At 39.1% G+C, this 13,261-nt stretch overlaps 1 protein-coding gene across 5 annotated transcripts in view; it reads right to left on the reverse strand.

The window, feature by feature from the left end:
• VGLL3 (vestigial like family member 3) overlaps positions 1 to 13,261 on the reverse strand; it is a 48,114-nt gene that overhangs the window by 16,844 nt on the left and 18,009 nt on the right. For 4 of the 5 annotated variants that reach the window (XM_045501680.1, XM_045501679.1, XM_045501683.1 and 1 more), the window contains exon 3: positions 7,880 to 8,413. In XM_045501680.1, coding sequence (XP_045357636.1) covers positions 7,880 to 8,413 — 534 coding nt within the window. Of the gene's footprint in view, positions 1 to 481; positions 598 to 7,879; positions 8,414 to 13,261 lie in introns of all 5 variants that reach the window. The other variant, XR_006718271.1, reaches the window with a different exon arrangement.

The following is a 13,261-nucleotide window of genomic DNA, read 5'->3' on the forward strand; positions in this document are numbered from 1 at the left end:
GTTACTTTGATGCCCCCTCTTCTCTAGAATAAAAATTACTTTAGTGATTTAATATTTTATATAAATCATACTATCCTGTCAATTATTACTGAAGCTTCCTGTTGACTTCTGCCCAAGCTTACCACATTTCTGTCTTATTGTAAAGCCTGGAATTGGAGCATTATGATATCAAGTAAATATCCAAATGCACAGAGTTGATAACTACTGGTTTCCTATAGTCTTTTTTTTTAATTGTCTATTTTTAGATAAATAATTTCCAAAAGGGCAATGGATATAAAGCTCCATGATGTTAACCCTTTGATGTCCCCAGTGAAATTCAAAATTTGGCAACATTTTACAAGGGGATGTTAAAATAGTTTAGCATGGTTATTTTGAGGACTTTCATGCAATCACAATCTTATTTGCCCAGGCTTCTCAGCACCAGACCACTTACAAGAAAGCACAGGTCTTGAGATGGGATCTAGAGAGGTGGCAAACTTACAGGTTGAACAGCAAAGCAAGTGGTAACTTGATGTCCATCTCTCTTTCATGGAGATAAACTGCCTCTCCATTTGCTGCTCTAGTTCTCTAGCTACTTTTCATCTTGCCTTTTATTTCCTGTATTTGATAAAACAAAGATATGTAGGCTTCTACTAATGGATTGCAATGTAAAGCATCCACACAGTATTGAACAAGACTGACATCATTGTCTTAACAACCAGTCATTTGACTAGTCTATTTCAAAGGGATCACTGTATAACAATCTTGAGCAATAATAACTTAAATTGCTTTAAGATATAATTTTTGCCATTTGTGAATGAAGTCCTTTCACAAAATATTCAGATTAGAAGATTCAAATTAAACCTAATTTTTAAAAAACTGCAGTACACAGAACTTATACAATGAAAAAAATAAAAGAATATGCTGATTCTTTTATAATATTATCAGACACCAAGTGTCCATGGAAAGAAAAAAAATAGATAAAAAGGACATTTGTATATTCCTAACTTTCCCATTGGTACCCATTGCTCCCTATCTGTTATCAAAATTTAAGTTCTCAAAGAATTTTTTCCAGAGTCCTTGACAGAGTCACTTTCCTTACAGGTTTATCAAAGCCATTATTATTAAAGTATTTTCAGAAATAATTCAGTTTCTCTAACATCTGAGAGAATACTAGAAATATAGCTTCTTGTGCTTATGGAAAATATCACAGCCTGTAACCAGAAACTTGTTTTTAGAATTAGTAGCCTTTGTAGTTTTTCTGTCTTGCAAGAGCCAATGTCCCATCCTATAATACATAATCTTGATTTCACTTGATATCTGAGGATATGCTCATTAGTGAGAGATAAACCAGACACTGTTAACTATCTGGCTATAATCATAGTTTGGGGCAGAATCGTATCATGATCTCCTCATCACATCTATTACTTGCGCAAATGTATGGCTAATGCTTTACATGACACATTTTTTAAGAATCCAGAAGACACATCAACACATATTAATTCCCTTTTAGAGCCAGATTTCCCAAATCTGCGTTACAGCACAGAATTGTTGTTTTATTTTGTTAGGCTACTTAAATGTATTTTAGCAAAACGCTGTTTATGTATATTTTATATTGAGTTATTATGGCATTCCTCAAAGTAAAAAAATAAATTTGTAACAAAACTGTAGCTAAAATAACATGAGGGATCCTAAGAAAAATAAATCTGTGGATCTGCAGATGAAAACAATCTCAAGCCATGAGCAGCTTGTGTTTATAGAGAAGAAGTCATACCACAAACATGACACTTGCTCCTTTTGGTACATTTAAATCTAGTGGATGAAGTGGAATGTACAAATAAAGTCAACTTTGTATTTCAGTAAAAAGGCCTCATGAGCAAAACTTTACTTGAAAAATTAATTCAAATTGGCTGGAATGTCTTACATTGTATATTTTACATTAAGTCAATTATTGGCAATAACAGGAAATGCGAATGACACCACTTCAGTGAAATGAATTGTATGGCTCTGGCTACTGGAAGGTGAATACTAGAACGGAATTTACTTAATATCATCATAAAACAATCTGAGCATGGTTATATATCCATCTGAGCATAGAGATATATCCTTTTATTTATATGTACATACCAAATAACACGTTGTATCACAATAAGATAAAACCAAGAAATACAGAAGTATGTAAAATAAAAAGTGAAGTTCTCTCAACCCCATAATTTCACCCCTCGGTACATACCTAAGAGAACTGAGACTATCCGTTCACACAAAAACTGGTATGTGAGTGTTCGTAGCAGCATGAGTCATATTATTCATAAAGTAGAAACAAACCAACGAGCGAAGAATAAACCAAATGTGCTATATCTATACAATGGAATAACATCTACTCCTAAAAAGGAAATGAACTTCTGATTTGTGCTACACAAATGAATCTAGAAAACACAGGTTAAGTGAAAGAAGGCAGACACAAAAGGCCACATACCATATGATTCCATTTATATGAAATGTCCAAACTAGAAAAATCCATGGAGGCAGAAAGTAGATTAGTGGTTGCCCGGGCACAAGGGGAAGAAAGAATATATGTTGGGGATATATTTTATATCCCTGAGATATACAGATTTTTTGTTGAGATGATGGAAATGTTCTGGATATAGATACTGGGGATGGCTTCACAACATCATGAACATACTAAAACCATTAAATTGTACTTTCAAATGGTAAAGTGTACGATATGTGAAATACAGCTCAATAATATGTTTTTTTTTTAAGATTTTACTTTTTAAGTAGTCTCTACACCCAAATGGGGCTCAGACTCAACCCTGAGACCAAGAGTCACACGCTCCACTGGCTGAGCCAGCCAGGCACCCCGTCAATAATTTTTTTTAAAGCTACAAAATGTGAGTCTCTGATCACCTTCTCTTGTATAGCTACAATGTATATAGTACCTATTGTCAGAGCACATTTGTAAATGTTTTCGTTCATTAATTCATTTAATCCTCAAAACAGCCCAATGAAGCAACTTTTAAAGATAAGTTGAGGCACCAAGGAGGTTCAGTACTTTGCATAAAGTCCTGTAGCTAATTAAGTGATGGAGCTCTGCTTATAAAACCAGGCAGTCTGGCTTCAAAGCTCAGGCCACACACTAATTACCAGGACCAATGACCATTAAAAGTTGTGATATATACTTCCAGATAATTTTTATTTAGGGAATGGAGGTACACATATGCATATGTGTGGGCGCAGACGGATAAAAACTATACACATGGAACTATACTAGAGGTCAGCAAACTATAGCCCATGGGCCAAATCAGTCTCACTGTGTGTTACCTATGTAGCCCATGAGCTAAGAATGGAAAATGGGATTTATACGTTTACATTTTGGAGAAAGAAGGGAATTAAAAAAAAGAAGAGTAGCATTTCATTATACATGAAAAGCATTTCATGACACATAAAATTCAAATTTCAGTGCCCATCAATGAAGTTTTATTGGGACACAGCCATCTTCCTTTATCTAAGTAAGTCTGTGGCTGCTTCTACACTATCAAGACAGAGTTGAGTAGTAACAGACATAGTATGACCCTGCAAAGCATTGAATATTTGTATCAGGCCTTCTATAGAAAAGTTTTGCAGACTCTTGGATTATACCATACATGATACTCTAATATTTGTCTCTAAACATTATGTCATTTTCAACATTCCAGATTTCCTTAATTTCTTTAAATGGCTGCAAAATAAAAATGCACCTGAAATTATCAAACCTTTCCCCTGATGAAAATGTCATGTCCTTCACCAAATTGCTCTCAAAATAGTGGTATTAATTTATTTCCCTCCTAACAGAATGTGAAAATGACCTCCATTTTGGTGGCCTGGGTAACAGCATTTCAAGAAGTTTCATACCTGTCTCACCTGAATACAAGTTCTTCCCCCAACTTCTTAGTAGCCACCCAGCATTGATGCTGAGTTCTGAGCTAAGCCATTCCTTTGGGCTACCTGGTCCAATCAACTTTAGAGGGACCCACTTTGCATTCTTTTCAATTGTCTTATCTTCTTAGCTTGGACCTATCACATGGAAACATTTGTTCTTTTTAAGTGTTATAAAAGTGGAAAGGTAGCTACCTCCTGTACTTGTCCCCCTGCACTGGATACTGTTGTGGGCCATCAGATCCCTCCCCCTTCCATGTTGAGACTGGGGAATTGCCTTCAGTAGAACAAAGCCACCTTGCCTAAAGTCATGTCCCCTTTTCAGAGACAAACACATCCAATAACTGGTCAATGTAGTTGTATAAAAGCCCATTCACTTCAACTTAAGGTAGTGCAATTAAAAAGTATCACCCCAACTCCAGAGCTCCTTACACAATCCACTAAGTCTCGCTGAATTTAATCACAGTGAGATTTCTCTTGCCCAACTCGCTCATTGCACAGAGATGCATTCCTGAGAACACGACCACACAAATTGTTTCCAATCAAATCTGCATCTTAGAGTCTGTTTCTCGGGGAAACTGACCTAAAACACTCCTCTATAACTCTTCCCAAAGGAAGACAGATGTGATATTTGATATGACTCCTGAGTTTAGGCGAATACAGTGAGTACACATAGCTCAGCCCCTCCCACTGTCTCATTTTCTGGGCCAACATCCATGCAGACAGGTGCGTGCCCTTCCTGCCACTGTCCTTTGCAGGGCAATCACCCAGCTTCATGCCACAGACTATGCTTTTCAAAGCAAATCCGAGCAGCTACCAGTCTCTTTTCAGAGTAATGAGGCTTAAAACTATGTGACAATGAAGAGGTAGGTCTAAGGGAATCTTCTCTGAAGTCTACTTTTCCTAGGATTCTACCTCCCAGAATCTAAACTTTGGTGAGGATACTAGAAGTCCAATTGTGGAAATAAACCTAATTGAGGATCTCCAATTTGTCAATAATTATATCAATGATGTGATCTTTATCGGCTTTATTTCTTTGCCTTTGTTTTCAAAACTATGGGACAGATATGAATCATGAGCATTATCCTAAACCACACTGAAAAGAATAGCACTATGTACTTCCAATAGGTAAATCTTCATTTCTCATTAGTAACTATTAACAGTCTGACTTAACAGTCTTACTTAATAATCTAATTTACCTATATTTACAGAGATGCTACTGCAGCAACTCCTTAGATTTGGGGAAGGTTTTAGTTTAAATCTAGGTTGAACATTTTAGACTTAAAAAGCAGTTTTCAAATAGGAAAACTAAGCCTTGTTTCCTTATTATTAATGAATCTGGGAACTACCAACTAAGATTTAGTTTAAGAATTAAAAGCAACAACACAAATAAAGTGCCTCTGACAAGACCTTATAAAGTAGGTATTCAATAAATGTTAATTCACAACCCAGTAAGTACTAAGAACTATTGTATATTATACCCAAATGGGTCTGCTGTAGGTTTTTCAGAAAAAAAGAAAAATACTCTCTCCTTCACTTCCAAAAGATAGCATGACTTTTTATCCCAAGGAGACTGTTTCAAGTCAAAATTCTGAACAATGAGTAGGTGAATAAAGCTCATACCAAAAATAAGCAAAAGTAGGTAACAGGTGACAGAGAATTAGAAACAGAGCAACAGGCAATCACGTCCATTTTCCCCTTTATGTTATGGAATGCACAGAGAGGATGGTATATAGCCTGAATGTTTGTGACCCTCCCAAAGTTCATATGTTACATCCTAACCCCCAAGTGATGGTATGAGGAGGCGGACATTTTTAGGGAAGTGATTATGTCATGAAGGCAGAGCCTTCTTTAATGGGATTAGTGTCCTTATAAATGAGATCTCAGAGAATTCCCTTGTCTCTTCTACCGTGTGAGGACAAACTGAGAAGATAGTGTCTATGAACCAGGATACAGGCCCTCACCAGACACTGAATGAGTTGACACCTTGATCTCAGACTTATCAGCCTTCAGAACTATGAGAAGTAAATGTTTGCTGTTTGAGCCACCCAGTATATGGTATTCTGTTACAGCAGCCCAGACTTACTAAGATTCTATGCCTTTGAAGAGCACTGTTAGCTTTGGCCACACAGTATCCCAGAAATGAGATAGAGAAGAGCCTCCACAGACTGGCTGACCGTGATGGCAGTTACCAGACTGGGACTCTCATCAGACCTGGCCCCATGCATCAAGTCACTTAAGAGCTGCCTTCATTCTGTTAGTATGTGGCAAAGAAAGAAAGTATGTGGTGATTAGCCCCACCATATTCTCTTCTCCTAGAGAGAGAGAATCAAGTCTCCTGATACTTTTTTGGAAAAGCAACTTGAGGGGTGCCTGTGTGGCTCAGGTGGTTGACTGTCTGACTCTTGGTTTCAGTTCAGGTCATGAACCCAGGGTTGTGGGATCAGATTGAGCTCTGCATGGGGCTCCATGCTCAGCGCAGGGCCTACTTAAGATTCTCATTCTCTCTCTCTCTCTCTCTCTCTCTCTCTCCGTCTCCCTCTCTCCCTGTCTCTCTCAGGGTGCCTGGGTGGCTCAGTAGGTTAAGAATCCCACTTTGGCTCAGGTTATGATCTTACCACTGGTGAGTTTGAGCCCTGTATCAGACTCTGTACTGACAGCCCAGCACGGAGCCTGGAGCCTGCTTCAGATTCTGTGTCTCCCTCTCTCTCTGCCCCTCCCCCGCTCATGCTCATCTGTCTCTTCAAAAGTAAATAAACATTAAAAAAATTAAACAAAAAAAGATTCTTTCTCTCTCCCTCTGCCCCCTTCCCCACTTGCACACACTCTCTCTTTCTCTACAATAAAAAAAAAGAAAAGAAAAGCAGCTTGAACCCAGGGACTTAATAAGAAGCTGAACTGGGTGTGTTTAAGCAATGACCAACACTCGAAAGCTCACCAGAGAGAACCACTTAACCAAGATAAGAATGTTCACTTATGTCAGGGTGAATGCAACTTGATGGTAAGCATTTATTACTCTGGGGACTTCTCTGCTGGGAACCAGCATTCAGGTGAAAGATCTTGCACACTAAGAATAGAAGAAAAACTAGAAAAACTAAGAAAAGAGTGAGTTCCTTTAAATGTCTGGACAGTCTAGGACAAGCACCTGGCACTGGAGGTGGAGGTGGGTGACTTTGGGATGTAAACTCTGGGGATGCAATCAATGACTTGGTTTGTATTTTTAGCCTCTGATACCTGTGATTTTTGTGAACTCAGAACTATTACTACTATTAATATGAGTCATCTGGTCTAAAAACTAAGACCAAACTTCACACACTTCCTTAAGAACTAGTGAATTCCAGAGAGGAGCTAAATGTTCCTTAGCAATTTTATTGAAATCTGTTGAATATAAACTTTATAGCAGTCTTTTAAGTCCCGTGTTATTTAAAACAGAGAGAGAGAAAGAGAGGGAGGAGGAAGAGGAGAAGGCAAAGGAAGGAAAGGAAATCCATTCCTTTAAAATATGTTCCCTAACTCTTTTCAAAAGACCATGATTATATTCCATGGGTTATAATCCAGAAGGCAGTTTGTTCTACAAATCATAAGGCCTGACAAAAAGGACAGAAGGAAAAGTTACCAAAGCACGCTCTCTCTGAATTCTATCAGGCATTCCACATGGTACGGAGCACAGAGACAGGGGAGACTTACAGAATGTGCTCAACTCTTTGTAAACATAGGGTATGAGAGATTCCAGTTCAAAGGAAGATCACTAGTTTAAGAAATGGGAGAAAAGTTCGGAGACCTCTCTCAGGCCAGTCATACCAGTTCCTGCAGGAGTGGAGAGATTACTGCAACGTGGTTAGCTCCATAAACATATCGGCAAAGCTTAACATTACACAGAAGAGAAAAATACTGCACAGCATTCACAAAACATCCTCCATATTTTTATACTTGTTTCCTTGCTTTCCCTTCTTTTTTTTAGACAGGAAGAGATTCTCCAGCTCACCTGTTTCAAACCCCACACTTGGCACTAAGTCCATGGTTCCATGAAAGGCTCCGGCCCACGCTGAGGTAGCAGTGGTGACTGTAGTCGGGTCTGTCTTTGTGATGTCACACTGGGGAGCAGGAATCCTGGCTGCACGCACTGATGGCATCAGCAGGGGCCCATAGGACGGATCCAGGGCAGAGCCAGCAGAAGGGTGGTGGTGGTGGTGGTGGTGGTGGTGGCGGTGGTGCATGTGGGCGTGGGGGTGGTGGTGCCGCATGTACACATCATGCATGTGGCTGTAGGATGGGCTCACCTGAGATGCCAAAGGATAGTGCCAGGACTCGGATGCGGGCGGGGGAGGGGCTGGGCCAGTCTGATGCAGGCCGTGTCCTGGCCAGGGGCTGGGGTCGGCCGCAGTAAAGGTGCCAGGGGGTGCAGTGACCTGGAAGTCAGGATGAACACCCCCCAAGCAGGGTGCAGGTGGGGGCTGGTAAGAGCTGGTCCAAAAGGAAGTCGGGAAACTATTCCGCTGGCTTGAGAGAGCTGAGCTGTCTGAGAAGACAGAAAAATTATTTACATAAGATTCAGTTCTAGGATAGACTTGCCTCTACTTGTCCAACATTTTACAGGCGGGCTAATTACCATGCACTCTTTTCTCCGCACACAGAGGTAAATTGATACCAGGTAAGCCTCTGAGCTCCCATACCAAGTCAGTGCACACGGTTCAAGGTGCTGAATGAGTGCCCCCCACCCCTTGTTTGCTTAGCTTATGCAGTCACAGCCTATGCTGAAGTTTGCAAGTATGAGATTCGAAAGCTTCATTTCCTACTGGGCAGATCGCTGCCACCAGGTCTGAGCAGAGGTCGCAGGTACATGTGTCACAGGTAAAGAAAGCTTATGCCACAGGTGTGATTCAGGTGGTTGGAAATGATGATGTTTACCAAACTTCTTAAAAATGCAAATATAATTTTCACTCGAACTGAACATTTTAAGGCTGAAAGTAATAAATGGAAGATCACACTTAATTATGCTCACCAACACTCATCTTCCTTCAAGAAGATAACAGTTGCTAATATTTAATGACAGTGACCAAAAGCCCAATCTTAGTCCAGGGGCTTTTCATGGATGATCTTATTGGAGCCTCACTCCAACCCTATGAGTTACTGTTATCATCCCCATTTTAGAGATATGGAAATTGAGGCAGGGAAGAAGCCTAAGACTTCACAGCTAGCAAGTAGGAGACTGGGCTTTGAAGACAGGTAGCCTGCCCCAGTGGCTGGCACTCTTCATAACTGTGCCACAAGAGGGCACAATTGCAACCATAACATGAACATCTAGAATTTGGTCATCGTTCTGTGGAAATCATGATTGGAGGAGATTCAAGCAGGGACAATAGATTTGAGGAAGGGTTTGGGGGGGGGGATATAAAAAAATAGCACTTAGAGATAAATAAAGAGGGAAAACCCTCCCCAACTGTTGCCTTCAGTTAAATTTCTCCAATCAATCATCCTAACTTATTTATAGATGACCTACTATGTACCAAATAGAGAGAGGTCAGGGATGAGCAAAGACACATCATTCTTAATCACAATCGAGCAGGGACATATAAATAAATAAACACATGCAATGTGTGACCTGGTAGGGCTCTCATAAGGGGAAGCACAGAGAGAGGGCACAGAAGCAGCCTAAGAAAAGATCAATTGGAAAGGTGGGGAGGGCTAGCTTTGTGAAAAGGTAGGGAAGAGTTGTTTAGGCAAAAAAGTACATGAAAAAAAGGCCAAAAATTGCACAGACCCGAACACACACACACACACACACACACACACACACACACACACACAATAGCATATGGGGAACAAGAATTCTGTGGGTAGAAGGTGGCAAAAAAATTAGACTAAAAAGTCAGACTGGGTCCAAGAAAGACCCAGATGGGTATGGCCTTGCAAGCTACGTAATGAATGTGGGTGCTGTCCTGAGAAGGTGCCAGTGAGCTTTGGAGGGTTTTAATATAGGGAATGATACAGTCAGATCTGTGACTGTAAACATCCCTACCTCCAGCCATAGCCTGCCCTGTACTGTGTGGTGTAAAAGAGCAAGCACCAGACAGGGAGTCTAGAGAGCTCAGCCAGAGAGCTAGCACCTAGCAATTACCTTGTCTGACTTTATGACCTCACATGGATCTGTTGATCTCTCTGTGGCTCACTTTCTCCCATATGAGGTATTTGAATGAAAATGCCAAATATCTTCTGGCTCTATACTTCTATCATTCTGTGAAGTGGCCTACGATGTCTATCTATAGATGACGATAAGGTTGCCTAGCACATTAGTCATGCATGTGTAATACTGTTTTCATACAGGGTTCTAGAGAAAAGAGCCTGGCTAGATCTTTTCATTGAATGAAGAATATCCTGAGAAGTACTCTGAAATAAAAGTATTCACAACTCTGACATAGCCATGTTCTCACTTCATAAATGTCCAGGACATAATTTACCTCAGAGGAAAGCTTCTGTAACTTGAACCAACCATAGTATATGTAACTTGAACATAATTAGGGTATCAACATGGTGTTCAAATGTTTCCTTTCCCTAACTCCCCTAAGGACGGTGCCACTAGCATTGCAAACATCACTTCTCTGTCCATCAGCCCTACAGCAGGGCTATCATCATTCACCCCATCCATTCTATGGACAAACAGCTATTCGGTATCTCGCATTCAAGTCTGTCCCCACAGAATCTCCAAGGATCTCAAAGCCCTTGGGGAAATAAAACAAATAATCATATTCTCCTAACAGGAAAGGACAGAAGCACACATTGTTCTTTGAGTCTTCAAACAGTCCAGGCAAACTTTTAATTGAATGACTTTGTTTTGTCACTATCACATCTATCAGAAAATAGCACTTAAAGTCAAACCTGCTGGCATCGGGGCAAATATATTTTATTTCAGAACTGTCTTCCTTTGACATATGAAGAGTGGGTGCTAATGACCAACAAAGAAAGTTGTGTAAGCTGTGAGAAGAAAATTCAATTTGCCTTAAATGATGGCCATTTGTAGAATATTCTGTCAACACCCACAGTGCTAGCTGTCAATGTTTAAAATTAAAACCCATACAAAAAGTGTATAGAGGCTCCTTATATTATACAGTGCAGCTTTGCCACCTCAGGGTGCCACTTTTCTGCCACTTTGCTGTCATAGACTCAATCTTTGGTAGCAAACCCTTCATTCTGCTCATAACTTTCATCTCCTGGTGGGGCCACAAACCCATTATGAAAATTGCTAAATCCAACCCAGAGGTGTGTGTCAGAGAAACTGAGTTCCCTAATGAAAATCCCCCATTAAAATATCAAAACTATGTCATTTTCCTGCGTGCTTTTCTTTTATTTCCTTTCATTTATATACATTTGGACCCAATTTTATAGATGTTTAAGCATTTTGCATATGCATGCACAAATGTGGACAATGAACAAATTCCTTACCCAAAATACTACCCTATTTATGAATTATTGTATTATAATTAGTGAGCACATTATCAATGAAAGTGGAAACTTATTTTTAAAAACGTGCTCTAAACGTGCTGAACAAAGCTTTAAAATACCTCAGGGAAAAATAAAATTAGAAGCAACTTAATATTTTCCTAGTCCTGCTATGTCTCCTGAGATTAATATAAAGTTTGCAGAGATCTATGCAGCCTTTTTCAAAGACAATGTTGCATTTTACAAGTAAATGAAACAATATTGAAGAGAAAATATGTTTATGGACAAGTCTACACTTCAAAACCACTATTTGCTATCTTGTTAAAAAATAATCTTAATACAAAGAAACAGATGATATGCTTTGTTTCATGCCTGGGAATCAATGTGCTTATTTCATATGTATGTAAATTTTTTTCATTACATGACTCTTTGCCTAAGAGTACTTAATCACAGCCACATTTGTTTGATGAGAAAACATATGAAAAACTTGTGCACAAACTATTCCCATGCCATATTACTTTTCAGGTTAGTAGAGGCAATTCACAATTGTCAAATGTTAACACTCCATGGTGATGTTGGGCTTAATGTTACTCAGTATTTGGATGATGTTAACACTGACATTCTGGCACATAAAAAATCTGAATATACTTGGTTCAATTTGCATTTGGAATTTAAAAATATCACACACACACACACACACACACACACACACACACACACACCTTATTTCTAAATGATAAAAATGACAAAATTGATATGCTGTCTGATACAACCCACCCAAGGCATACCCAGTAATCTCACTGTGTGAATTATACAGAAATATATCTTAAGGACACAGAAGAGTTAGCATGGAACATGAAGTTGTTCTTTCAATTTCATAATAACCGGGATATCTTTTGTATTAACTGTAAATATTTCTGACAAAAAAAATCTAAGGGCAAACAACTTAAGCCAGAGAAAATTCAACATTCAATTTCAACCTTTAACATTTTACTACTTAATTTAAAAAAAAATAAAAACTATATTAAAAGGAAAATGGGACAGTAAAATGTTGTAAAACCTCTATCTTAAGTCATCTTAAAAGTCTCCAGAAAACACATTCTTAGAGTAGTGATTCAAAACATTAATATTAAAAGGTAACATTTACCTTTTTATTAACTTCAGTGAATAAAAAATGCCACTCAATTCTTAACCCAAAGTGTCCTTGCTGTAATTTAATTCCCATCCTCTTATTCTGCTTCCCATGAAAACAAAGTGTTGGGTCAGAGGTGAAAGGCTACATTTTCCAATGTTTTCTGTCACTCAGGAATTAGTCATTTCCATCACGTCCAAAGATGGTCCTCTACTTTGCTTTAGAGTCGCTCAAAATGGACATTGTGACTCTACAATGAGTTTCAAGGAGGCAGGATGATGAAGTCAGACCACTCTTTCCTTCCATGTGTTTGTCCGAAACTTGCCATCAGCAATAACCTCCAGTGCCTCCTGGAGGTGGAGCCCAGCTGTCTTTTCTAGTCTCACCCAGCTTAAGAGACCCACCCTCTTTCCCATACTCCTCTTTTGTTATTTTAGGCTAGTACTCATTCTGAGAGGTCTTTCCTATGAGAATGAGTTGCTCTAAGCAGACACTATGTAAATCAATTAGCAATAAATATTTACTTTGCAACAACAACAACAAAATATCAAGTTCTCACCATTTAGCATGGTTTTTAAGTTAATGACATATTTTGCTAAGCGTCAACTACTACTTGGCTTTCCTACATAGACACAGACACACACACACACACACACTTTCTGTAATAACACTTGGGCACTGAGATCAATACACAGACATATTTGAAGCCAGTGTTTCTATTTAGATGGGGATAACAGGGCCATTAGATTCATTAGGTTTTCTCAGCTGAGAAGCCCTATTAGTAAGAATGTATACTGG

The sequence above is a fragment of the Leopardus geoffroyi genome, chromosome C2 (assembly GCF_018350155.1).
Source record: "Leopardus geoffroyi isolate Oge1 chromosome C2, O.geoffroyi_Oge1_pat1.0, whole genome shotgun sequence".
In the NCBI taxonomy this organism is placed as follows: domain Eukaryota; kingdom Metazoa; phylum Chordata; class Mammalia; order Carnivora; family Felidae; genus Leopardus; species Leopardus geoffroyi.